This window comes from Gopherus flavomarginatus, chromosome 9, assembly GCF_025201925.1.
Source record: "Gopherus flavomarginatus isolate rGopFla2 chromosome 9, rGopFla2.mat.asm, whole genome shotgun sequence".
NCBI classification, from domain to species: Eukaryota; Metazoa; Chordata; order Testudines; family Testudinidae; genus Gopherus; species Gopherus flavomarginatus.
The window spans coordinates 82,348,360-82,373,638 of record NC_066625.1 but is presented as its reverse complement, the minus strand read 5'-3'; the positions used below and the strand labels follow the sequence as shown (position 1 = coordinate 82,373,638).

General features: G+C 38.5%; 1 protein-coding gene and 1 long non-coding RNA gene across 6 annotated transcripts in view; one reads left to right on the top strand and one right to left on the bottom strand.

The window, feature by feature from the left end:
* Window positions 1-273: 273 nt before the first annotated feature.
* Window positions 274-13,350, bottom strand: NR2F2 (nuclear receptor subfamily 2 group F member 2). Of its 3 annotated transcripts, none has more exons than XM_050967153.1 (3): window positions 12,521-13,350; window positions 4,690-5,217; window positions 274-1,872 (listed from the first exon to the last, which is right to left on the bottom strand). In XM_050967153.1, exons 1-3 carry the CDS (start codon window positions 12,561-12,563, stop codon window positions 1,598-1,600), a joined length of 846 nt encoding a protein of 281 aa, XP_050823110.1. In that variant the 5' UTR covers window positions 12,564-13,350; the 3' UTR covers window positions 274-1,597. The 3 variants fall into 3 exon arrangements, with proteins under 3 accessions (XP_050823110.1, XP_050823108.1, XP_050823109.1); XM_050967151.1 differs by lacking the exon at window positions 12,521-13,350 and adding an exon at window positions 6,707-8,276 and having other exon boundaries at window positions 4,690-5,238; XM_050967152.1 differs by lacking the exon at window positions 12,521-13,350 and adding an exon at window positions 6,707-8,275.
* The window catches only part of LOC127057923 (uncharacterized), a 36,836-nt gene continuing 22,903 nt past the window's right edge, over window positions 11,347-25,279 (top strand). For 2 of the 3 annotated variants that reach the window (XR_007776232.1, XR_007776231.1), the window contains exons 1-2: window positions 11,348-11,931; window positions 19,364-19,412. This is a non-coding gene — a long non-coding RNA (uncharacterized LOC127057923). Of the gene's footprint in view, window positions 11,932-19,363; window positions 19,413-25,279 lie in introns of all 3 variants that reach the window. The other variant, XR_007776233.1, reaches the window with a different exon arrangement.

Here is a 25,279-nt window from a genome sequence, read left to right as displayed (position 1 = left end):
CCTTCTCTAGAAAATCCATTTTTAATTAACAGGAGGATTAGATGAATGGGGGGTAATGGTTTACCATTTCAATATAGTACTTCCTAAACCAAAGATAAACCATGAATTTAAGTCCCCCAACCCCACTCCCGAATTAAACAGGTAAATACCCTACTATACGTCTGCTACAAACTTATTGTGACAAGTAAACAAATCAATTGCCTATGGATTTATAGAACTACAAACTATGGAGAAGTAATGCAGTTTCTGAAAGACATTTGACAGCCAAACAAGTTTCAGATATCAAATAATATTTTAATTTCTGAATACTTTCAATTTTCCTTGGAATATAACACACAAAGACTCGACCAAACAGTTCAGTTATTATAACTTTTACAGTATACAGAAATGTTGCACTTAAAAAAAAACCTTCAGTTTTTTTAAACACAAAACTGTAAACTCTAAGATACTGAATCAATCACGTTATCTATAAGTGCCAACAGTGTTATTTTGTCATGCTGATTTCAATGATATTTTTTTAAAAAGGGAAAATATCAACAATTATTATAATACAAAGGGCTTGCAAATATACAAACAGATAGAGGAGTTTAATAACAATTCATGAAGAACTATGTGGAACCCAATCCAAATTACAAAAGTTCACTTTGTTTTTTTTTGTTTTTTTTTCTTTTTAGTTTTTTGTTTTTGTTTTTTTAATCAAAACCATAATGTGTCTTGGACACAATTCATCCTACCTACAATAAATCCCCACAGTTCATTTTCTGTCTGAAAATATCAAAAACCTAGTTTTGGGGGTAGTTAAGTGACATGTGGTTCATTTGGGTCTATATAATTATAGCTCTCTCTCTCAGCTTCAAGCTAAATTTTGGGTCACCACCTCTAAGTGCGCTTCCATCATTGTGTTGTTGAGGGGTTTTTTCCTTTTCTTTTCCTTTCTTCCTATGATACTTTCGTGGACTCAGTTTTAATTCTTTCAGAACATATATTTTAAGGATACACATTTTTTTAAAGAAGCCAAGATTATATCAAAAATTATTATAGAACCACAGAATAAACTGGTTTGAAACCAGAAAAATACAAAAAAGAACAACTATAGGTACATAGACACATAGGACAATTAATAATTTGGAAAAAAAAGACTTACTTTTTTCCATTGCTAATTTTCTCCAAATTTCCTTTAAAAGCACTTTCAGCGAGATATTTTTCTTTAAAAAGTTTACCCCATAAAAGAAAAAAAAAAGAAAAGAAAAAAGAAAAACCCACCCTAATGTATTTCCTTCCTTCTTTCTTTTTTTCTTTCACTTTTCTTTTCCCTTTATTTTTTAAACAAAAGAAATGATAAGTAGCAAGTTTTTTTTTCGCTTAATGACACGGGAGTTTTTAATGCATTCTGTAAAAGTTCATTTGAGAGTCTTTTTTTAATTCACAGTCCATTATTTTTTTTCCTGTCTTCTTCTAGCAAACTTGTAACATCCTTTTACATCCTTAGCAGAAGGAAATATAAGCAACCACCAGAACCCAAATGTCATTTGCTTTCCTTTCCCTCTCTTTCATCTCCCTTCTCAATATATATATTTTAATTTTTTTCTCCAATATTTTATTGAATGGACATATAAGGCCAGTTAAAACTGCTGCCAGACAGTAACATATCCCTGATTAGGGTTTCTATGGGGGTTTTACCTACCAAACGGACGAAAAACAATTGCTCTATGACAGAAGATGAGACAGTGCGCAGTGAGGGAAGACGTAGTAATAGCTTCCCGAATCGCGTTGGTTGGTTGGGATACTGGCTCCTAACATATTCTTCCAAAGCACACTGTGACTTCTCCTGTAAACTTTCAACATGGGCTACATCAGAGAGACCACAGGCATCTAGAAGAAAGTTAAAAAAAATAAAAAAAAAAAAAAGGAAAGAGAAAACAATCAGTTTAAATAAGATTGTTTTTTTTAAAAAAAAACTGGTAAAATTAGGCTTAGATAGTGGTTGATCATGTCGCTCTCAGAGCTAAGCATGTTTTTAGCAAAAGGTGAATATATATATATATACATATATATATATATATATATATTTCACCCATCGGAAGGGTCTGCTCTAGAATCAAACACAGCTTTAAGATCTGAGGGTTTAATTGCACTACTGAGCTAGGCATTAAGACTGAGATGCTGGGAAAGTGTCATTTTATTATTAATTATTATTATTATTATTTGCAACGGTAGAAAAGCGTGCGGGGGAGAAGCCACTATTTCTTTCCCACTCGGAAAATAACACTGAAGAGTCTCATCGTACGGCTAGAAGGACTAGTAATAAATAAATAAATAAATAAATAAATAAATAATAATAATAATAATTAATACTAAAAACTGGCTCTGCAAAGAATAATGGAGCCCCGGTTCCAGCAATAGATTCTCTCCCAAAGAAGACAACGCGTTTTTCTTCAGTCTTTGAAACTGATTTAAGTGGCCCTTTAAAACTGATCTTGTCAGTTTAGCCTATTCAAAGGCAGCCATGCAAACTGTGATCTCTCTGTTCATTTGAACTGTGTCCCCCTCTTTTCTTTTTCTCACTTTTTCTTTTTGTTTCTTTTAAACCCAAATCCTCTACAAGACGAAAAACTCCCTGATATGGTCTGGACATTTTTCTGATACGCTAAAACACAAGCAGTTCCCTTTAAATCAGAGACGTCTGTACTGAAAGAGCACAGGTTGTGACCTGACCTCTCTGTGGCTTCTTAGGCATAGGGCTAACACATGCATATTCTGCGAGTCATTAGGACCCAGATTTTAAATAAATAAGAAAAAGGGGAAAAAATTAAAAGAGCAAACATCATATGCATCTATGTGTGTGTGTTTGACATCATTGAGGGTTATTGGGGCGTTTGAGAAGCTGCATGCATAACCTTATATTTGCATGTGTGTGTTTCCACAAAATCAGATAACAGAAACCTTTATCTAGTTGGGAGGCAATTTGCATGCCAGGCCTCACATTTTGCAAATAGTAATAAATTTAACAGTTAGGACAGTGTCGGACGATTGTTTTCTTGAAAGGATAAAAAAAGTGCTCTTTAGAAATCCAGGATTTGAAATAAACTCATCAGGGTTGTGTTGGGGAGTGAGTGTGCTGCGGGTGAGGGAAAATCCTAGCTGAAAATTTGAGCGAGGGATAAAATGCATCCTTGAAAAATGACAGGGAAATAAAATAAGCATCCCACAAACAAACGGTACATTCTGCTTTTCCTACGGCTAGATGCTCCCTGCTAATTGATCACTTTAGGATTTTAGCACAAGTAATTTGAAAAAAAAAAGTTTTACGTGTAAAGCAATAATATATAAAAGGAAGTTTAGGTCACGACCCAGAATCTGGACAAAGTCCAGAAAATGACTTGGTTCCCCAGACCCCCTTTAACACAACAAGGAACGGATTGTGTGTCCTCCTTCCCCCACTCCACATAAACTACATTTTTTTTCTGTTTCCTGATATCAGGCTTTAAAAAACTCCGATGAGTAATTATTTTACAAGCCCTGCTTCCATTCATATGTTTATCACGTGGCCACTTTCCCAAGCTTTCAGATTAGTTACAAAAGAAATCATTTAAGAAAACAAAACCACCTTAATCCAAAACTTCTAGAGGTCCAATACAGTGTGTCACCGGATGCAGCCTTAAAGTTAGCAGCCTCGACTAACGTAGTGCACAAATTAGAAAGCATGTATTTAAATTATATATATATGTAGCCTCCAGAGTTAAAATCAAGTCTATTACTCACACAGGTTAAACTACGGTGCAAGTTAATTAGATTTCACAATGCATTCAATTATTGTTTTATAACTCATATACTATTTATATGCAGAAAAAGTTGGCACATATTTTCCACTTTTAATTATCTAAGAAGCACCTTACTGCTTTGATTATTTCCTTCCAGAGAGAGGCATAGCTGTGTAACCATCGAATTACATTTTTAAGCCCCAGCTAAGAATCCTCTTCTGTTAGTTTTCATATTATTACTATGTATGTACTGGAGAATTATCTTTTACAAACCGCTACTTACTTTGGACCAAACTACTCCTGCTGGGTATAACTGCAAACTTTCTCCCTTAGATCAAATGATACAGAACTGCGCATTGCCACATTCTATTTAACTCAAGAGACAGCTCTTTGGGAAATTGGATTTATTTTATTTTATGGGATGGAAACGAATGGATTTTAAATTCTGCTTGGCACGCTTAACTTTTTTTTTTAATTCACTTTTAATCTCGCAAGGCTGCTTTGGTTGTTGTTGTTGTTTTGTGGTTGCCCATAAAATGATCCTTCTTTTTTTAAAAGTGGTTTCAGAGATGGGAAGACTTGCATTTAACATCAGACAGCTTTTGCTGCTGTTGGTATCCTTAAATGCCAGAGCTATACGGTGAAATCAAATATTATTTTCACCCGGGAAAGCAGAAGCTCACATGCCTTATTGGTGCTCAAAAGTCCCCCCCCCCATCATTGTTAAAACTATTTGAAGGCTCCCTCTAAGGATGCCTGTAGGCCAGGCCTTCCTTGGTTCCTTGGAGAAACACATCCCATTTTTCTAAAAGGACACATGTAGCAATGATTCTGGTGGGGTTTCCAGCTTCTTCCACTTTGCCAGAGTGAACCGATTTCAACGGGATGGCTGGGGAGGGGGGTAAGAGTGCAAATAAATGCTGCCTACCTGAGGTGAAGAGGACTATGGCCTTTAAACAGCTATATTCTGCAGAGTCGACATGCAACGCTTTCAGTTTTTCTACTTGCTCTTGGAAGATTCGTATGTGGTCCATAAAGGCGACCACTCGGTCAGCAGACATCGGCGAAGCGTGGAGGCCAGCAGCGGCCAGGAGAGGGGCTACGTGGAGGGGCATGGAGCACTGGGCAGCGTTGAGCACAAATAACTCGCTCCAGGTCAGCCTGAGGAGGGCCACCTGGTCTGTGATCTGGAGGTCTGGGAAGAAGGGGATATTCCTGGCCCACTCCACAGCACTGAAGAGCATCCTGGCTGCCAGTTCACAAATGTTCTCGATGCCCATGATGTTGTTGGGTTGCATGCATTGACTGCCAAAGCGGGAGGTTGGGTAAGGTTCTGCTCGCAGGAGAAGGGAGATATATCCGGATAGGTAGGAATGGCAGTTGAGAGGGTCCCCATTTGTCAAGGCGAACTGACCATGAGTTGGCTGTGTGGGTGGCATTCTGCCCCTCTGGACGGCTGCAGTAAATAAAGAAGAAACTACAGCAATTAATATCTGAATTGCTACGATCCTTTTCCAATCAACTTCTGCTTTGTGTGTGACCCTGGGTAGAAGCAGCTTCGGGGGGATATGCATTTTCCAGACAGAGTTCAGCCTGTGTCTGGTTTAGGGCTCTGCAGTTCCTGGTTAAAGTAAAAGCAGCAATAAAAGCTAAGCAAGGCTCTGTACATGCCTCAAGGCTGCTGCTCTGAACTGCTTTAAGGACACTACGGATCCTCAGTTCCTAAAACACACAAGAATTCACCCCCCGCCCCCTCATATGTACCGAACGTCTGTGTGTGTGGGGGGGTGGGGATTCCTCTTCATTACAGCTGATATTGCTTATTGATTTAGGGCTGCAGGGCGGGGAGGGTGCAGGCACCTTTCAAAACACAGAATGCTCGTCCCGGACAGCATTTATTGACTATTCAACAATCCTTTAAAAAGGTAAAATTCCCCTGCAACAGCGACGGGTAGATACAGCCACGCGACGGACGAGGGTTATTATTTAAAAGCACCTTTATCAGCTGCTCATGGAAAGTGGGCCTTTCATTTTGTTAATAAATTTACATGGTGACAGAGAGCGAAAAGGAGAGGGAAAGGGAATAATAGCCAGAGATGCAGAAAGAAGGGAGAGTGGCTGAAATGTGCGTGGCTTAGATTTGTTATTTAGCATATGACAAGGTTAGTTACTCTTGCAGACACACAAAGACAAGCCTGGCAGTCCAAAGCCCCCCTAACCCTTAACCTACATAGCAGCGTCCAGACACAGAACACGCCATTGCAAAACTGGAGGCTCAGATTTCTCGTCTAATTTTATATCACAAAGACTCGATTTGCACGGATCAAAACCCCTCAGCTGCTCATTTCTTTCCTCCATCTCTCGTCCCTTTTACCACATTCTCGCTGTCTCTCCTGGGGGGTGGGGGAGATAATTACAATACTAAAGAGACGGGTTCATTTTTAAAAATCAGACTGAGAATCCATAGTGGAATGCAGAAGAACCCTGCAGTGATGCGAGTTACATTGCTACAGTAATTCGAACCTCCTGTGTAAGGGTGGGTGATGGGGGTAGATATTCATCTATCTATCTATAAATTCACACACACACGATTTGGGGGTAAAGGGGGGGGGGTAATGCTGAACATGCAGGAGGAAACATTAAAAAAGTAACCACGCCTCAGAATACTCATCTCCCTCCTTAAACAGCTGAACCTAAAATATCCACTTCCAATGAAACTCCATCAGCCAAATCACACACATCAATGAGGAGGGCAGGAGAAAGCAGGCAAGCCCCCCTCCCCTCAACACCTCTGTCTGAATTAAGGGAAAGTTTCTCTCACTCGCTGTTTATTGTTGATTAGGCTTGTTTTTTTTTTTAAACTGATTTGTTTGAAGGGGAGAAAAGAAAAACAGAAAAGCAAAATGCAGTCACTGAAAATTGGAAAACAAATGAAATCCCAATACCTTCCCGTCTCATGCCAACTTTGAGGCATTTTTTGAGCCGGCAGTACTGACACTGATTGCGGTGGTGCTGGTCAATGGGACAGTTCCTGTTGGCACGACAAGTATAGCTCAGGTTCCTCCTGACACTCCGCTTGAAGAAACTCTTGCAACCCTCGCAAGTAAATTGGCCATAATGTTTGCCACTAGACTTGTCCCCACAAACCACACATTCAATGTGCTGCTGCTGCTGCTGCTTGTCTCCTCCTTGGCTCTGCTGGCTTGGCTGGTTGGTCTGGGCTGGAGTGCTGGGGGGCCCTCCTTGTCCTGGGGTTTGTGGTGTGTGAGGGGCCCCAGCTGGTGGTCCTTGCACTGGAGGGGCTTGAGCAGGCTGAGTTCCCTGAGCTCCGGGTACATCGTCCTGGGGATCTCGCCACGCACCAACTACCATTGCCATATCTATTGGACACCGTTTCCAAACTTCCTGTTCCCCCTTTATTTTTAAAGTTTGTTTGCTTTGCTTTCAGATCAGTTTTGCAGCAGTTTCTCTCTCTCTCTCTCTTTTTTCCCTTTAAAAAAGGAGAAAAAGGGGGATGGGGGACAGAAAAAAATGCCAGCGAAGGCGGAGGACGAGGGGTGTTGGGGGGCAGATTGCGAGTCGATTGTCTTGCTTAAAGACAGAAGTAAGGGGGTGGTAGGGGTAGGGGGGAGAGAGAGAGAGGACAAAATCTCTTCAAAGATCTCCCCCTCTCTCTCTCTTAAAGCTGATCTGCTGCAGAGGAGTTGAAGGAGTAGAGGCGAGTGTCGGGGGGCCAGGTCCAGGGAAGCTCACAGTCAGCCATTCAGGAAAGCCATCAAAATAAGAATGGAGAAAAGGTTAAAGATTACACACAAGGCTTGCAAAGAAAAAAAAAATTGCACAACTAAAAAGACTTTTCTCGGCGCAGAAAGCCGAGGGGTTCGCTGTAGTTTTTTGAAGTCCAGATTGTGGAAACATCAACCGAGATCAGCTTCGCTTTTTTTTCCTCTCTCTCTTTCTTTCTTTCCGCTGTTTCTTTCTCTCTCTTTTTTCTTTTCTTTATTTTGCTGCTGCTTCTCCTCCTGCTGCCGCCGCTGTTGCTGCTGCTGCTGCTCGCTGCCTTGTGCCGCGTCTCCTTCTTTGCAAGTGGGGCTCTTAGCGCAGTTGGTTCACACAACACATGGGGTGGGGGGGGGGGAGGGAGGGAGGGGGAAGGGGGAGGTGAAGGGAAAGAGTCAACTCTCCAGCTTAGAGCTCAGCCAGTGATAATGATAAAAGAGGAGAGCAGGAGGAGGAAGAGGAGGAGGGAAAGACAGATCACAACCTAGAACACAGCATCATTCTTCATGCAAAAAAAAAAAAAAAAAAAGCAAGACGAGAAGAGGCGCGGGAGGGACAATCAACCCCCCCTCCCCACGACCACAAAAAAAAACAAAAAGCAAAAAAAAAAAAGGCGAAAGAAAAAGAACTGAGAATCAAAGTGATCAAATATGCTAAGAAGGGGGGTTAGGAAGTGAATGCGATTTATAGGAGCGGGGCTGGCAGAGTGGTGAGTGCTTTCTCTGCGATCAGCTCACTGAGCTCTCTATATAGTGAACTTTGACACGACTGCTGCAACTTAGCACACGTTACCATGGCGACCGCTCGCCTTATAAGGCAACAGACTGCGTTTGACTGGTCAAAAGCTCCCGGACCGCCCCTCGCCTCTCATTGGACCGCTCAGCCTTGTGCTGGCAGGCATGGCTGCCAAAGCAGGCCGCTCGGTCCTAAAGAGAGAACCGTTCTCGGACAGCTAGAACGGAGGTGGGGGATGATTTTTTTTAAATATGATCGTTATTATTATATCTTTACACTTTCCCTTTGCCTTAGTTGCAGTATCTTTCAAAAGAATGGGGGAAAATTAGGCTGGAGACGCAGATAAACATCCAGGGCAAAGTGAGACTGAAATAGTCTTTGTAGGTCTCAGACTTTATTAACTTTTTGATCAGGCACGAGAAAAAAAATCTGATCATATTATCACCTGTAAGCAAGAGAGTTACATTACATTTGCCTGTTCCCCATTGTGGCGATAATGTCATAAAATAAATTCCTGGTGGATTTTTTTTCCAAGGGGGGTGGGGTGAGGAGTGTAAAAATAACAGCTTCTGTGCTAATAAGGTGATCGGATGTAATTCTTATAAATAAAAAATTGGGGAAGGAGTGCTTTCAGAATTGATATTCCTCAGTGACTACCTTCTCCTTTTGAGGGTTAAAGTTTCGTAGGTATGTAGATTTAACTTTTTAATTGCTCAATCCGCGAAGAGGATGCTGACAAAAAGATAACTGTGTCACTCAGATGCTGCAGTTAAAAGACATTATCATGAACCTTATTCAACATCATTTTAAAAACCCCTCTAAAATGGAGTTAGCTGTAAACTATAATTTCAGTATATGCAACCCTAGCTAATTATTGTGAATGGTTATTTGCAAAGGTAGAGATACCTGTATTCATACCATACACATTAGTGAAATGTCTGTGTGTATGCTACATATATATTACATATACATCTATCAATGTATATAGACAGAGACATCAGTGAATATGGTACTTGATTACAGAATAGTTGAGTATAGACTTCATTGTTTCTTGACTGCGCTGGCATTTCAAGAACCATTCTTTTCATCAAACACCCAAACGTAAATTGGAAATAATTAGCATACAAATACACATCACACATGTCTGAATATCTATATACTTGAACACATACCCACACATATTTATTCTGAGTTGCATAGTGTTTACAGCAATAGCAATGATTTAATCAAGTACAGCATATCTTACATTCATTTGAGTATGTTGGAAAAATTCAATGCTGCTTTCCAGAATATGAATTTCTTTTCTTTGATCAGAAACCTAGGCGGTTTGGTCATAACGCAATGCATTTCTAGCTATTCAACTTTATTCTTTTTGTTTTAGGCTAAGCAGAAATTTACGGATAACATATACGGGGATGCGATGTAGCATTGTGACTCGGTAGCACAATCTCTGTACTATATATGGAGCAACTCTAAATAGGTAACTGATCTAAGTGCACAGGGGCAATTGTTTATATCTTATTGAACCTGGGTACTAAACACCATAACGGAGATAGTTTATTTCCTATTGAATAGCTGCAGCAAGCACCAGAACAGACAAACGCATGGATAGGTAGAAATACATTTTAAAATATATAGATAAATGGACAGGCAGACAGTTACTTCTATACAAATATACACATACATATATACAAAAGTCTGAGATAGGGATTTATACACATATAGTCAAACTAAGTAGAAACATGGGGACCCAGATGCATACAAAACTATATACAGGATTCATTGCTGCAGCTTTCCCCCTCCACACACACTTTTTCATGTTGCCACATGCACACCCCTTCTGCCGCAGAAATAATATATGTCTCTAAAGCCGCAGGTGCTGAGATGATTGGAAAGTTGTAAAAAGCACCTAGACTTGACACTGTCCTGTTTATAAACCTGGAATATAATAAGATTCCACCAACAAAGATGTGCGTCTGGTCAATTTCAAAGGCAGGCAGTAGAATTCCAATTGATCATGATGTAGCAATATCAACCCTTAACTTAAATAGTGATCGAGGGGCAGATAGAAAGAAAGGGGTTGGGGGAAGGGACCTTTTACTGTTAAAACGTGGAGAGCTGCCTTCTGATTTCCAAATAACTCAGACATTAGAGGTCACACATTTTGGCTGAGAATATAAACCATAATTATTGACTGCAGTTTATGTGGCATGTCTTGGAAAAAGGTTTCCTCTCTCAAATCTTACAACGTATACAGGGATAATCCATCATCTAAAAACATGAACATCTTAACAAATGCAGGAAGAGTGTTTATTTTTTTAACAAGGTCCACATTATGAATAGTCTGAATATATGATCCACCTACATATGCTTAAAAGCTCCGGTATATTCGGATTACTCAAACCATAATGAAGAATGCCCCAGATTAACTATTTGCTCTTCGAGGGATACAACAATGAGATTGTCTATTAGGTGGTTTCCCATTTATTTGAAAACACCCCTGCGAAGTAGGCTGATGTAGAATAGATGAATATAATGATGAACTGCAGCTAATGTTGCTGAATACTATTTGAAAAATGAGCGTATCTCTGATAGATGAAGATTCTACAAAGTCCTTATCGGAGCTGAGACACAATAGAACAGTCATTTTTTGAAAGTAGGATTGTATTATTAATTATCATTATTATTATATTTATTATTATTTATAAAATAATAAACCCCTCCTGCCATTTTACTGCAGATGTAAATTTATTTTAATGAGAGGGGGGCGGAAAGCTTTATTTTTTTAAAATAAAGTTTGGGATAGCGTCCGCGTAAATGTTTAGAAAAGAGGAGGCTATCTGTTTTACTGGCAGAAACTTGCCTAATCGTCCCCTACTTCTTTATAGATTAAATCGCAATAGGAATATAGCATCGAACAAATACCGAGTTTCACTCTGAACTCAGCGGAAAGCAGTTACGTCTAACAGAATGCAATGAATTCCTCTTCTCCCTGAATGTAGTATGTGTGTGTTTTTCTCTTCCACCACACTGAAGTTCCATGAATAGGGAAAGTGGCTCCTATTGTGTGCCTCTGAACTTCCAAGTCAATGCAATTTTTAACCACTGGCTTGTGGTACTTTGAAAATCACCAGGGGCTGTCAGAGTTGGGTCCTCTGAAAAATTTACAGTGCTAAATCAGAGCATATGCTGTGAGAGAGGGGAAAAAAATTGCTTAAGATTGGAGCAAGTACAGTATCTGTCTGCCCCCTAGTGTAAGTCTCTTATCTGCCTAAAATTCAACTTTAAAAGAAAAGGATCTCTTAAAGGGAAACGACTTTTGGCTCACGTATGCATACGAGAATGAAACTTCTGTGCATTTTAATCTGATTAATTCCTAAGGATTTAAAATTAATTGGCTTGGACACTCCTAGACGGACAGTTAGATTTCTGCATCAGAGTTTCTCCAAGCAGTGTGTTGAATAGGTATTTTTAAGCGGGGGGGGGGGGGGGGACTGGTTTGTGATTTTTTTTTAAATGAGAAGCCATGCCTCTCATGCTTTTGTCAGAACAGAGCAGTTTTGCTGCTTAAAGTCAGATCTGCACCTTTTGCAATAAAGAAGGATAAATATTTGCCTTAAAGCTGCAGACCAGCTGCCAACCGCACCTTCCGATGGTGAGTATATATTCCTGCTTCTTACTATTGTACTTGCTTACACAGAAATTGTTCCTGGTGGGAGAAAGATGGGTTCTCAGGGCTACACATTCAACACCGTCCTTCCTCAAAATAATAGTAATAGTAATACTAATAATTGAGAAATATGCTGTCAACTTCCCACGATTACAAAATTCCTGCAGAATCCCTAGCACTAAAGTTAGAGACCTGGTTCCTCTGCATCCTTCACAGTCAGTTACTATAACAAAGTAGAATTAGTCAGTTACTATAACAAAATACCCTTTCAGAAGGGCTATTCGTTCTTTACTCTTGTTTGAAATGACTTTGATACACGTTTGTATATTAGCTTTTGAATCTGATTTAGGCTTTGTTTATTTTTACTAAAGGACGTGATAACTGATGGTGCTGTAATTGCAGACAGTGGGTCTCTTCCCTCTCCCCCCCCATCCCCTTCGAGCAACCCACGTAACCTTAGAAACGATAGTTTAATACTTAAGTTATCTAACAATTGTTTTCTTAAGAGAAACACAAGATCACAACACATTTAAAAAAAGAGTGAAAAAGAAGAAAAAACTATAAGTAAACATACCAAAACCATATTTGCCTTGTTCAAGGTCCCAAATCGCTTGCATCTTCTTTTTCTACCTCTCCTTTAGTTTGGCAGGTGAAACAAACAAACCAAAAAAAAAAAAAAAAAAAAAAACAACCGCTGTTTGCCCCCCTGAAAAGATGTGCGTTGGGTAATTAAAGAGAATCTCCTTCTTGGTGTTTATCTAAGCGATTGTGCAAACTGATTAAAAAAAAAGTAAATAAATAAATAAATAAAAGAAAAAGAGGCTACAGCTTTCGGGGGGCGGGGGGAGAAAGAAGCGAGGTGAAGGGAATAGATCTCCCCCAGCCTACAGGGAAGTGCTTTCCGTGTGTTATTAGCGTTCAGCCTTGGGGGGGAAAAAAACAACAACTGAACACTCACTCTAACTTTGCACAGACAGGGTTTGAGGGAGAGCGTTGTACATAGCTGCTTAGGAATGTGCGCCTTGCCTTTAAGAAAAAAAAAAAAACCCACCCAAACCCAAGGTAGGAGAGATGTCTTTGAGTGATCCGTGTCTCTCATCTCATTCCTTAGAAGGAAGAGCGTCTTGCTACACTTTGTTTGGCGCTGAAAAGACCCTAGACTTAAAAACCAAACCAAAACAAAGGAGGAAAAAAAAAACCTCACAGCCCCCCTAGTCCAGCCGGAAACAATATCGATAAATAAGAGTGAAATCTCCTAAGTTAGTGAGTGTTGTGGTCGGATGTGTGCACCCGATTTCAAACCCGTCTAGAGAAAAACCGCAAACAACTGCAGGCGAGAGATCAACACATGCACAGAAAGGGGACTGGGGCGGGGGGGAGGACGAAGAGATAGTGTCCTGTTTAGGATCGGTAGGGAACGCAAGCACATGCTACAGCAAGCTGGAAAAGAATCGGCGCTAACCGAGAATCTGTCTCTCTCTGCCCCTGAGAGCCCAGCTAGAAGGAGTTACTCCACAATATTTTTTTCATTTTAAAAAGAATAAACCTATCCATAAAACCCGCTGGAATGGTCATCGCTGTTGCCAGTTAAAACCCTTAGAAAGACATTTCCCTCAGCCCGTCACAACCGTGGCAACTTTAGAAATGCAAAGCGCGGCGTTGGGGTTTTAATTTGTTAATTTTGTTAAAATTCGAGGATGCTGTTGCAAATCGGCTACTACGCCCATTCCCGACCCACTCAACCAGTCCTTCCTCCTTTCCTAATGAACGAGACGCTAGAGCGGGGAGAGTTTGGGACAATTTGGAATACATTATGCTGCGTTTGGCAGTCTGGTACAGTTTTAAACTTAATGGATTCCTGCTCTCTTCCTTTTTGTTTTAAGAAAAGAATGACCGGGGGGAGTGGAGGGGGAGGGGCACACACGGATCTTTTATTTTAGGAAGCTGTTATGGTAAGAAGTGTGTCAAACTTGACAAATGGAACAAACGTTCCCCCACTCTTACTTGTCTTTGCCTTAAACCAGGAATTAAGTTAACCACAGTTCTGAATGTTAATTGCATGTTTACTGAGCTAATGAAAATTACAAATGGGTTTTAGCACCTCAAACAATGATGAAAAAAACGATGAAGGCAACCATCATCACAGGCTGGGGGGGAGGGCGGGAAGGAATAAACGCACAATATTGACCAGAAGGGTAAATCTTTTAACTGTTCATTAATACCCTAACTATGGTCTACACAAGTTTCCAATCCTGTTAAGTCTGATCAGTACATGGGAGATGGAGACACAGCCCCCTTGAATGAATTTTTATTATTGCCAGAGGGACATTCAGATTCCCGCCCTCCATGCAGTCCTCCCCCCTCTGCAAAATAAACCCCTTACGGGTGAGAATTCTTAAGGTGTGCTGACAAGCATATGATACATAGTAAAGTAATTTCCTTTCTTAGCCCACGCCTCCCCCTCCCCACACACCATCTTTCCCAAATGTTCCTTTTCTAGCAGTCCCAACGGCTGGAAGGGAGAGGGGCAGAGGAAAGGAGAATTAACCCTCCCCCCGGGTTATCCTTGAAATCCAAGGAGGAAAGGATGACCTAATAATTCAGTTTTATGAACACAATTTTCATGCTTGAAAACTAACTGCCCAATGAAACCTAAAGGAAACAAGGAAGAGAGAGAGGGATTGTGGACTATTCCTTTAAGGATTCTCCCCCCACCCCAAGGTGCAGTATGGACAGGATTTAATTAAATCGGCTAAAGATGTTTTAAATCTAAAATTAAAAATAATTCCAGGGAGACGTTTTCCCTCTGGTGTGCAGCTCAGCGTTTGAAAACTTTGGCCCAAGTTGTAGTGATAGCCGCGACTCTGCTCTGCAGGGGTCAGAGGTGAGGGCTATTTTAACCCTAAAAGCCTTCGAATGACCAAGGCTGAAACTAGGCTTGCAATACTAATAGCCATAATTACCTCCACCCATTCCAGGGGCATTCCTGCAGAAGAAATGCTAGACGCTGCGTAAGAATATCTTGGGGACGATCATTTAGTTATTTGTTTAAATAACAGCAATATCAAGGAATTTCTCGAAGTGTTCCATTTGCTTGTGGGACTGGAGCCTTCTTTTTTTTTTTTTTTTTGCAAGCATTCCCAAGGCGCTAGGTCTTTGTCTTAGAAGGAATGGAGTGTTTGAATGGTGTGAAAGGGACAGAGAGGGTCGCTTCAAATCGATTTTACTTGTCCTCTCTGTCTTTTCGGATCAACGCCCTTCAATGGCCACATAGGTGCTCTTTCAACCAAAAACTTGTGCAACATTTTCTGCCTGTATTGGTGCTAAATACAATAAATGCTGGGCAGATTTTTTTCCTTCTTTCCAAAGCAGAAAGCACCCTAATTAAATTGTTTTATATGGACAGTCAAGACAGACCAATTAAGTATGCATTAGTATAAAGATATATTCTGGAGATAATCGCTCTATACAAGATGTGTAAAGTTCCTCCGGCAGAGAGGGTGTAACACCTTTTGATATGGACTCCCCCCTCAGTCGTCTCCTTTACCTGAATAAGGCAGTGGATAAATTAGTTAAAAGCCATTAGGTAAAGTGGTTTATAAACAAAGTTAACAGGTGGATGTACTCGTTTGTATAGTAGAATATTTAATTGTAGTACACATACATAATATACAGCTATATATTCATGTTATATATAACATGAACATATAGCTCTATAGTATATATGTGCGGTATGTGTACTACAATTAGATATATAAATGCAGGTAATATTCAGCTAATATAGAGACAGATGACTAAATACACAAATATAATAAAATATATAGCTGTGTATAAAGTATGGATCATAAACACACATGCTAAATCTAATACATAGTTATGTATTAGATTTTATACACACGTGTATACACATACACCTATCTATACACCAATATAAACACTGACACATATTATATACTGATTTAATCATTTACAATAGAAAATATTTCGCATTCCAGGCACGGGCTTTCCCTGGGAAGAAATAACAGATCAGAAGAAGCACTCATGAACTCCTCTTTCTGGCCATTTTAGTACCTTAGAGAAAGCTCCCTAAAGTGGATACTTACAGAAAATGGGGTTTAAGATCTAGTCCGTTGTTCATTATTTTAAAGGCAGTTTCCATATTCCAGCCCTGACTCATTTTAACTTATTAAAAAGGGGTGGGGAGGGACATAGCCTCAGATTACTAGGAGACGAAGCGGATGGATGTGAAGTTCTTGAGGCACCTTGTATTCCCAGGCACTTTCGAACAAACACGCTGAGCATGATTGTGCTAGAGGGCGAAACCCTTACAGCAAGAGATCCTGATTCCTGCACAAGTGGGACTGAGGAAACAGACCCCCTCACCTACGCCCCCCTTCACTCGACATTACATTGTAAAGCGAGGAGAGAGAAAAAAGAGGGGGTACAGAATGGCAAATGCATCGTGTCTGGTGGCTTGCTCGAGATTCATTTTACAGCTGCACTTTGAAAGGGTTTAGAACATCACAGGGAGCTAGGAGATATGGTGATACGTAGGTAGGTTAATGTCAAAGTAAACCAGTTGAGAACAGACAATTTAAAACCCTGTATTTCTCTCTTTACTGGGTACATTCGAGGACAAATCCTAACACACTGTAGGAGAGGCAAAGAACTCATCTAAAGGAGCTCTCAGCAAGTCTCCTCTCGGACAAAAGTCCACCTCCTGTTGGGCTGGGTATTGATCAGGAGAGGAGCTGAAGATGTCACCACACTAAATATTTACTGATCACACACAAATAGCCGGGACTTGAACGATTTTCTCCTGTGAGGAGAGTAGAGAGAGAAGGGTAAATCATTTTATTAGTGTGTATAAAGCAAAGAGCACACTCTGGCTTGGAGTGTTTTAAGATGTGTCTTCAGCTGGATGAAAAGAGTTAGGGAAATCGATATCAAGTGATTAGGCGACCCAGTAGTGTCAAAGAGAGAGGCTGTGAATTTCATGGATTTGGTTATACCAGGATGGGGAAAAGAGAAAAAAAATATCGGGAGATTAAAGGGAGGAACCCATTGTAGCAGAACCAATGAAAAATAATACCTAATCAGACCGAAGAAGGTAGGAAGAAGAATAAAGACCCACATTTCTAAAATGACCCTAGGCAGTGGAATCAGGAACACTCATGAAATAGACAAATAGGAGGAGAATAGAAATTCTATAAGGAAAATACAATTAGCAGAAGGACATAAAAGTTTTCTCCACCCACATGTAAAGCAATGACTAAAACACGGAGAAATGGTGGCAAAAGACATACAGCGAGAATAAAAAGAAGAGGGCTGGAGTAAATGATGGTCAGATTTTGAGATCAAGTTGAAGGGACTTCAGTTATCTATCTCCATCAGGCAGGAATGTCTTTAATAACAGCAGCTACAGGAAATTCATCTCTGTTGTGAGATTTTAAATCAAGTTTGTTCCCACCCCCGAAAAGAAACGTGGTGAATAAAATAGATTTTAGTGTTTAACCACATCGTGTTATGCTGTAATAACAGCTCTTCTAGTATGTAATCTACAGATTACTGCTTTTCTAAGGTAACCACAAATGGCATCAAAAGCAGTACTTCTGAAAATGACAACATGATTAAACTCCGCTCCACAAGCAGTATTTTAATTCGGATGGGGGATTTTAATGCAGGATCTTTAGCAGTTTTTAAAGGAATTTTCAATTCTGTCTTAGGTATAATAATATCAATTTATGCGTGGTGGTAGGTTATATACAACTCTGCTTCAGACAGTCATGGTAAATAGCAAAGTATACCAAGCTAGAAATCGACAATGACTCTGCCAATCAACGTGAAGGTAGTCTATGTAAAGATCCCCGTGAATTTTTGCATAGAATAAATGGTATTTTCGCAATATTAAGGGGACTAGCTGCAACGTATATCTTTTCTTTGGGGGAAAAAACCCAAAGAGGGTGTCACTGAATAGAACTAAGTCCATACCACCAAGGGAAAGTTTTAGAAGCCGCTCGAATGATGCTATTTTCTGAGAAGGATGAAGGGATCTTAAATTAGGAATCTAAGAGCAGAACTGATGGGAAAATGGCTTTTCACTTCTCGAAGGGCTAATTTTGCAAGCACTGAAGTTGGAAACAGCTACCAATAGGCAACTGATTATTAATATCTGCGAAGTGGCCGAGAAAATGGCTTTTCATTCCTTTGTATGCCCTTAATCCAAACGCTATTTTCGCCCTAAACAAATGGCTGCTGCTGTTACAGGTCTTGGAGGGTGGGATGGGAGAAAGGGCGAGGGGGAGAGGTATATTAGATGAATTTCATGTAAGGCTACGGGGTTCATACAGCCCTGCTGGATCACTAATGCAACAGGAAACCCCAGGATAGACACAGCCTAATTAACAGTTTTCCATAGCTGAAGCGATTTTTTAAGAATCCCAGGGGAGTAGACCAATATGTTCAGGTGTGAGGCCAGGAGGGCCTATAACGCCTCCCACTATAATCTTATAACCTCTTTACCTAATTCCTTAGATTGCAGATAGGAAGAGTCTGACCCTCGAGGTCGTAAAGAGCTTGGTTTCATTAACCCTTCCTGCTCCAGCACAGAACCAAGGTTAACTATGCTAATCTAAAGGATGTGTGTGTGTGTGTGAGAGAGAGACAGAGAGAGATGCTAGGGAAGAAAGGAGATTGCATTAGATGCAGTGTGGCTGCAAGGTTTAAGAACTCTGCTTCTTCCTATTTCTTTTTTCTCTAATACGAAGGAAAATGGAAATGGAAAGAGAACTGTCTTGCCTGCTTATGTATACATATCATACAGCCGCATGCATAACACTTATAAATATATGCACACTTTTGTAAAACAATATTTTTGATTGACTTCATTGCAGATGTTCTTTTTCACTACTTTTAAAACATGGAGTAAATGAAAATATTCTAAAAATGTCAGATATTGCAAAAAGTATACTTACCAGCCCCCAAACCATCACTTTAGATTCCTCTTCCATAGTCAAATTATAACTTTTAAAGAAGAAATTTAGAAATAATTCTCCAAGTATATTTGCCTGCCAGCACACCTGGCTGATATTTTAATAGGTAGTTGTAGTGTATTGGTTCAAGATGAATCACTGATGTTGAAAGTTAAAAACTCTCAAATTGTATCTACATGCCTATATATGTACTTACACACACACACAATAACACTGTAGAAATTTGCATTTTTGCTTCACATTCTCTGTTCGTAAATCTTTTAACATGATATTGAGTTGTATCTTTGAACGCTGTCAAACTATTTTTAAAGCAATTCAATTGTTTGCAGGTTTCTATGTATTTCACACAATATTTGTCACGTTCAAATCTTCACCTATACATTTGAATTGTTTGTTTGTTTGCTTGCTTGTTTCCTTTTTCCCAGTATGAAGATAGAAATATGTTAACTACTGGGGCAGGTGGCAACATTTTTGGTGAGCATGTTTAAATATGATCTCTGCGTACATTTATTTTATCTTCAAATTAACAAGAAAACTGGAATAGCAAATAATCTGAATGGTAACTGTAATATGCTCCAGTCTATTTAACAAGCTCTGGTTTTAGAATATAACTATATTTTAACCCATCATTCTGATAAGCAAAAATAAAAAAAGTGACCTCCCTCAATAATAGTAATCATTACCTCTATTTTTTACTTGTCTTCCTTTCAACAGACATAATAATGAAGACTTTCTAGTGGCTTGTGATTTTTAAGAGACAAGTCCAAAAATTATTAGCAGAATCTTAGGCAGTTGAAAGTATGAAATCATATATATTTTAAATATTCAGCTTTAAAAATAACATTCTTATCAAATATAAAAATGAAAACTGAGCTACATTAATTTTTATTTATAAAAATTCTAAGGCTTTTTTAGGTTTTTGGGTTGTTTTTTTTTAAAGCAGAAACAGATTATTTAGGGAAGCAGTTACTACATTCTAGGGCCTGCATTAGGCATTACATAAATAGAAATACAGCTATCAGAAATATCCAATAAGCCTAGACAGGAACAGACAGATGTACACACATAACCACAGCTGAACAACATAACATGAATTTAAGAGATTTTTTGATCAATTGCATATTTAAAACCTCTTAATTAAAACTCCCCCTCCTCTTAAAGGCTGAAGCTTTCTTGGAAATATTTTAAATGCATATTTTAGACTCTGTGCTCTGAACTGAATTAAGATGAGCTATTTTACACAATAGTGAACTCTGTACTGAGTGTTTAAGAAACAACTGCCTATCAATCTAGGTATACATTTCTTCGCATTTCCTCCCTTATTTTTGTAGACACTATTTAAAATGGTGCTGGTTTTCTATTTATAAGAAATGAATCAGTCTTATAAAAAATCCTATGTGTTTGAGGTAACTTGGATAAGATTTTATCATGTTAAAGAATTAAACTAAACTGAAAATATTAAAGCAAGGGGATACCAGCAAACAGTGAAAAATGGCAGATGTGGCCTTTTGTGACAAGCTTGCCTTATATCAAGTGCCAGGAAGAACAAATTTTAAAAACTAGGACCAGTTTTAGGTTTTAGTAGGGAACAATTACATACAACTTTATTTCCAGCTACAATATTTAATTTGATTTAAGTATTATCTGATAATGAAATAACCCTATTTTGGATTTTAAATATATTGTTGCTTATAAAAATGTTATGGTTTCAATCGTATCCTAATCTTAGATATACTTAAGTATTCCACCTTCTTTGGACACAGACCAGGTAGCTGAAGTCAGTGGAGTTATTTCAGTCCCTATATTTACCCCTTTTTATATATTATCGTATATTTTGTTACTAAATCTAAGAAGTCTTGCTACAGAGAGGGAAAATAAATTCAGAAATCAAGTGAGATCATTTTCAATGCTAGCAATTTTTTGTTATGCAGAATACAGTTATTTACTTCAGCCATTCTTTACACTGATATTCAGCAAACATCTCTGATAGTGACTTGCAAATGTCATTTTGGCACGTTTAAACCTTTTGAAGTTCTTCAACTAAAAATTAATTATTTTGACCGATACTGAGCAGTTAACCTTCCCTATGCGTTTCAGGTCCAGTTGCAGTGCTTCATAGGGAAATGAAATTGTCATCCTAAATAGTGGAACCTGAGAACTGGGTTGCTTTGGAATGAGAAGGGATTCTTTTTTTTTTTTCAAAACACCCATAATAGTATGGCATGTCATACACCAATAAAACAGTTTTGATAACATTGCTCACGGGCTTCTCTACCACATAAAGTTTTCTTAATAATAAACAAGAAACTTTATCCCAGCTAAATTAAAATAGGGCAGATGTTGGCTATGGTTCAGATTATCCAGCCTTTCACCTCTTTGCCTTTGGCACAAAGTTGTCTGACTTTGTCTTCATACTATGTCTGTTTCTAACTCTAAGGTATTATTCCTTCCCTAGCTTTCTACTTTTATTTTATGTTATTTTACTGTCTAAAATTCAAAGTATTAATTCAATAACAAACATTCTACTTTTTGGATTGCTAGACCCAGTTAGTGAGGATAAAAGTAATGGATCTGTTAGCTTAAAAGAAAAGTAGGAGCAGTAGAAGCTGTTCTTAGACAGCTCAGTTCTGGATTGGTGGCAGATAACTTTATATTATGATGATAGCGGCTTCAGTGCAATTGGCTTCCAAGGCCTGAGATGTTTAAATTGTTCCCCTGCAGCATGTGTTCTAAAAGTTAAAAATGCAAAAGGTCTCATCACTAGAGATATTTAAAACTAGATTAGATAAAGCCAGAGGAAATATAGTTTAGTAGACAATCCTGAACAGACAGGGGTGGGGACTAGATTGTCAAACAAACCTTTGCCATCAACTGTTTGCAAATCAAGACTATTACTTTTCAATGCCAGTACAATGTTATGAAGAAAGGGTACAGTTTTGTCCATTTGAAATAACTAAGTTTAGGCTGATATAAGGCACAAATGGAGAGAGTTGCCAAAGTTGATGTTTGGTATAGTTTTGCATGTTAGAGTTTATAAAGGTTTGGCACTATATGAAAAACTCTCAGTGCTTTGCAGCTGATGATGACTTGACACTCAGCTTAGTAAACAACTGTTGAAGGTTAATCAGGATTCTTTTCTGAACTGGATATTTAGAAGCAGGAAAAGTGAAAGCTGTTTCTTCCCCGGCCCCCCTTCTCTTTTCCAAGGCATTGCTAACTTTTATGATTTTTTTCCTCCTCTTTTACTATCTGTCTTTGTGCCTCAGGGCCAGTGAAAGAACACTGCAGATTCTAGATTGCTTTCAGAGTTTGCCTTTGCTGATGATGGATTACCATGTCAATTTAAACGGCATAGGATTAATTTGTTTCAATGATTTCTCTTTAGGCTGAATGCCAGCCTTTTTTCTATCTCTCCCCTTGCTCTTCAGAATGATAATAATAATAAAACCTTTAAAACAAAACAAAACAAAAACCCCTATCCATATCCCACTTTAAAGAGACAATAATAGAAATAGACAAGTTAGGTGTAATGTTGCAACAGAGTTATAGGTTTGAGTGTTTTTATCTCATTCTAAAAGGCTGAAGCATACAGTCACTCACATTAAAATGAAATTGGATCCAACGTTTATTCAATAAATACTTGTCTTGTAGGTAATCCAGAGCAGAGTGCTTTTGACACATAAGGACTTAATTTGTCTTGGATAACAAGTTATTAATATGGCACATTTAAACTTGCCACCTACAATAAGGTCATTTAGATCTATAACATGACTCACAGGACGGTGTTGGAGAACTTCATAGAAGCGAGAAATAAAGTCTGAGACTCTGTCCTAGTTCTGCTGCTACACATTTATTCATTTGACTTATTGTTTGGATTTTTTAAGGAGAAAGTTTGCTACACGATTTTTGTGGAAACTGAAGCAGCTACTCAGAGATCAATATGATACATCAATATTAGGAAAGTATCTCCAGCTTTTCTTTTAAAACATAACTGAAATGTTCATGTGGAGTAAGTGACTGGGTTTTTTGAAATGAATAATCTTAAAAGCTATGCTACCTCTGCTAACAAACCCATTGCAGGTTTGAAAGTGAAGCTAACGACATTCGGTTCTGAGAGGAAATTCACATACATTTTGCATATACTTTGTCCATGTGGTTTGCAAATTACTTTTCTTTTAGTAACAAGCATAATCCACCCATAAATGTTATTGCTCTAATTTGACTGTGCAATGTCTGTTCATGTATTAGCTGTACATGTAAAGAGAGGTGTGTTAGACGGTTGTGATCTGTACATAGCTGAGCACACATGGATGCTTTTGGGATTATATTGGATTTCAAAACCAAAGTGCTGTGCAATGAACTGTTTAAAAAATTGGTAACCTGGAAAAAGAATAAACTCAATTTCACTCCTTCCTCTCTCCAGGCCTAATAATGCCGGTAAGAGTTGCATTATGACAGATATATTTTGCCTTGTGGGCATGCTATACAGATGACACGTTTGCAGCCAGTATCTCTAGTTCCACAGTAACTGTGAACTGTATTATGCTGTTTTAAAAGTTAAAGTTTTTAGTTGCTCTCAACATAGTATATTTTGTTTCTATAAGAAATAAAATCTCCATTTAAGCTCTTTCTGGGAAAAAGGATATTACATATAAGTTGAAAAATGCAGGCAAGAAAGGCTAATTGAATGAAAAAAGAGAATTAGGTTAAAAATAGAGTGCAATCTAGTATCACATTTTCACTAGTGTAACCTGAAATGAAGGTGTCTCAAAGTCCCTAGTGATGCCAGAGTGTTTAGATGTTGGGCACAGATGGAGACACCTATTGAAATGTGTCTGAAGAAGATTAATAGGACTTGTCAGTGTTAGGAAAGCACTGCTTTGCTGTAAATTTCTACTAGCACAAGATGAATTACCGATGAATGCTCAGTTATCAACCCCATCACTATCATTCGACACTAAATCAAATTGAGCAGTTATCTACAATCAGAAAATTTCTTTTAAAAATAGGCATATACCTTTAGGCTGGAACTCTTTAATAAAAGCACCCTGTAAGACAATACTCTCTGTGTTTTGTGTGTCTCTTCACTAAAGGATATATTTTAAAGTTCTCACACAAAAGGCTTCTTTTCAATAATGAACTCCAAGTGCAGTGTAAAATTGGGCTTGTCAAATAACAGAAGAAGGTATTCATAAAATATCGGCTTCATCATATAACATCTTTACTAAGGGCCTGATCCAAAATCTACTAAAGTTAATGAGAGTCTTTCTATTAAGTTCAGTAGGCTTTGGATCAGGTCCTGTATCTCTGACACAAGGATTTTTTTTCCTGGTGATAATACATAAGTTCCCCTACTTTGGAAGACCATATATCCTAACCACATTTTAATGCAGAATAGTGGTCAAGACTCAGAAGATAATAAATAATAATAATAAGAATTAATAAGATAATTAATGATAATAAATAACGTATTTAGGAAATGGCAGTGTAATACAATGAAATGTGTGTTAAATGACTGAAAAGCATTTTGAGTAAGAATTTTTCCTTCCATCCTTTACTGAAGACTTGCTTAACTATAATGAAAATTTACCAGCAAAGGGACCAAATCTACTAGATCTGCCTTTACCATCCTGGTTATTATAATTAAATAAGATATTTTTGATTCAGTTCTGAAAAATTTCTCCCCTTTACTCAGGGATAGTAATAATTTTGCCCAGCTGATTTATTCTAACATGTTTGTAAAAAGTCAACTCCCCCGGCACCTTCTCATTATTATTATAGATAAGAAGAGTCACTTATGTTTAGGGTGGAATGCCAAGGAATTTCCCCTCATTTGACCTATGTTTCCAAGCAAGGGCATAATTCCCATTATGCAGAATCAGGACCTGGCTACGCAAATTTTAATAATCATCCAATAACTTCTCAGCCAAGGCATATATCCCTATTTCCCCTGCCACCTTATCTTACCTGTAGTTTACATCACCTTTTACTAAACATATTACATGCTGCTTACAATGGGCTGCAGCTGGAAAGCCTTTGTGTTTCCCACACCAGAGGCCCTTGCTGACCACCTACAAAATTAATTGGATAAGTAGTAATAGTGGTTTACTTGTTTATATTCAAATTCTGATTTTCATGAACTTAAGGCCAGATCCGCAAGTGGTGTAAATTGGTGACTTTTAATGGAGTTAGTAGCTGATTTACAGCATCTGTTTCTTCTAATTAAACCCTCTAAAAATGATTCCCTGAAATTAGTTGGAGGGGAAGATCCTTTAAATATGTTGGTATTATGTAGAGTATCATTGCAATTTTTAACTTTTCAGCAGGAAACATGCAAAGAG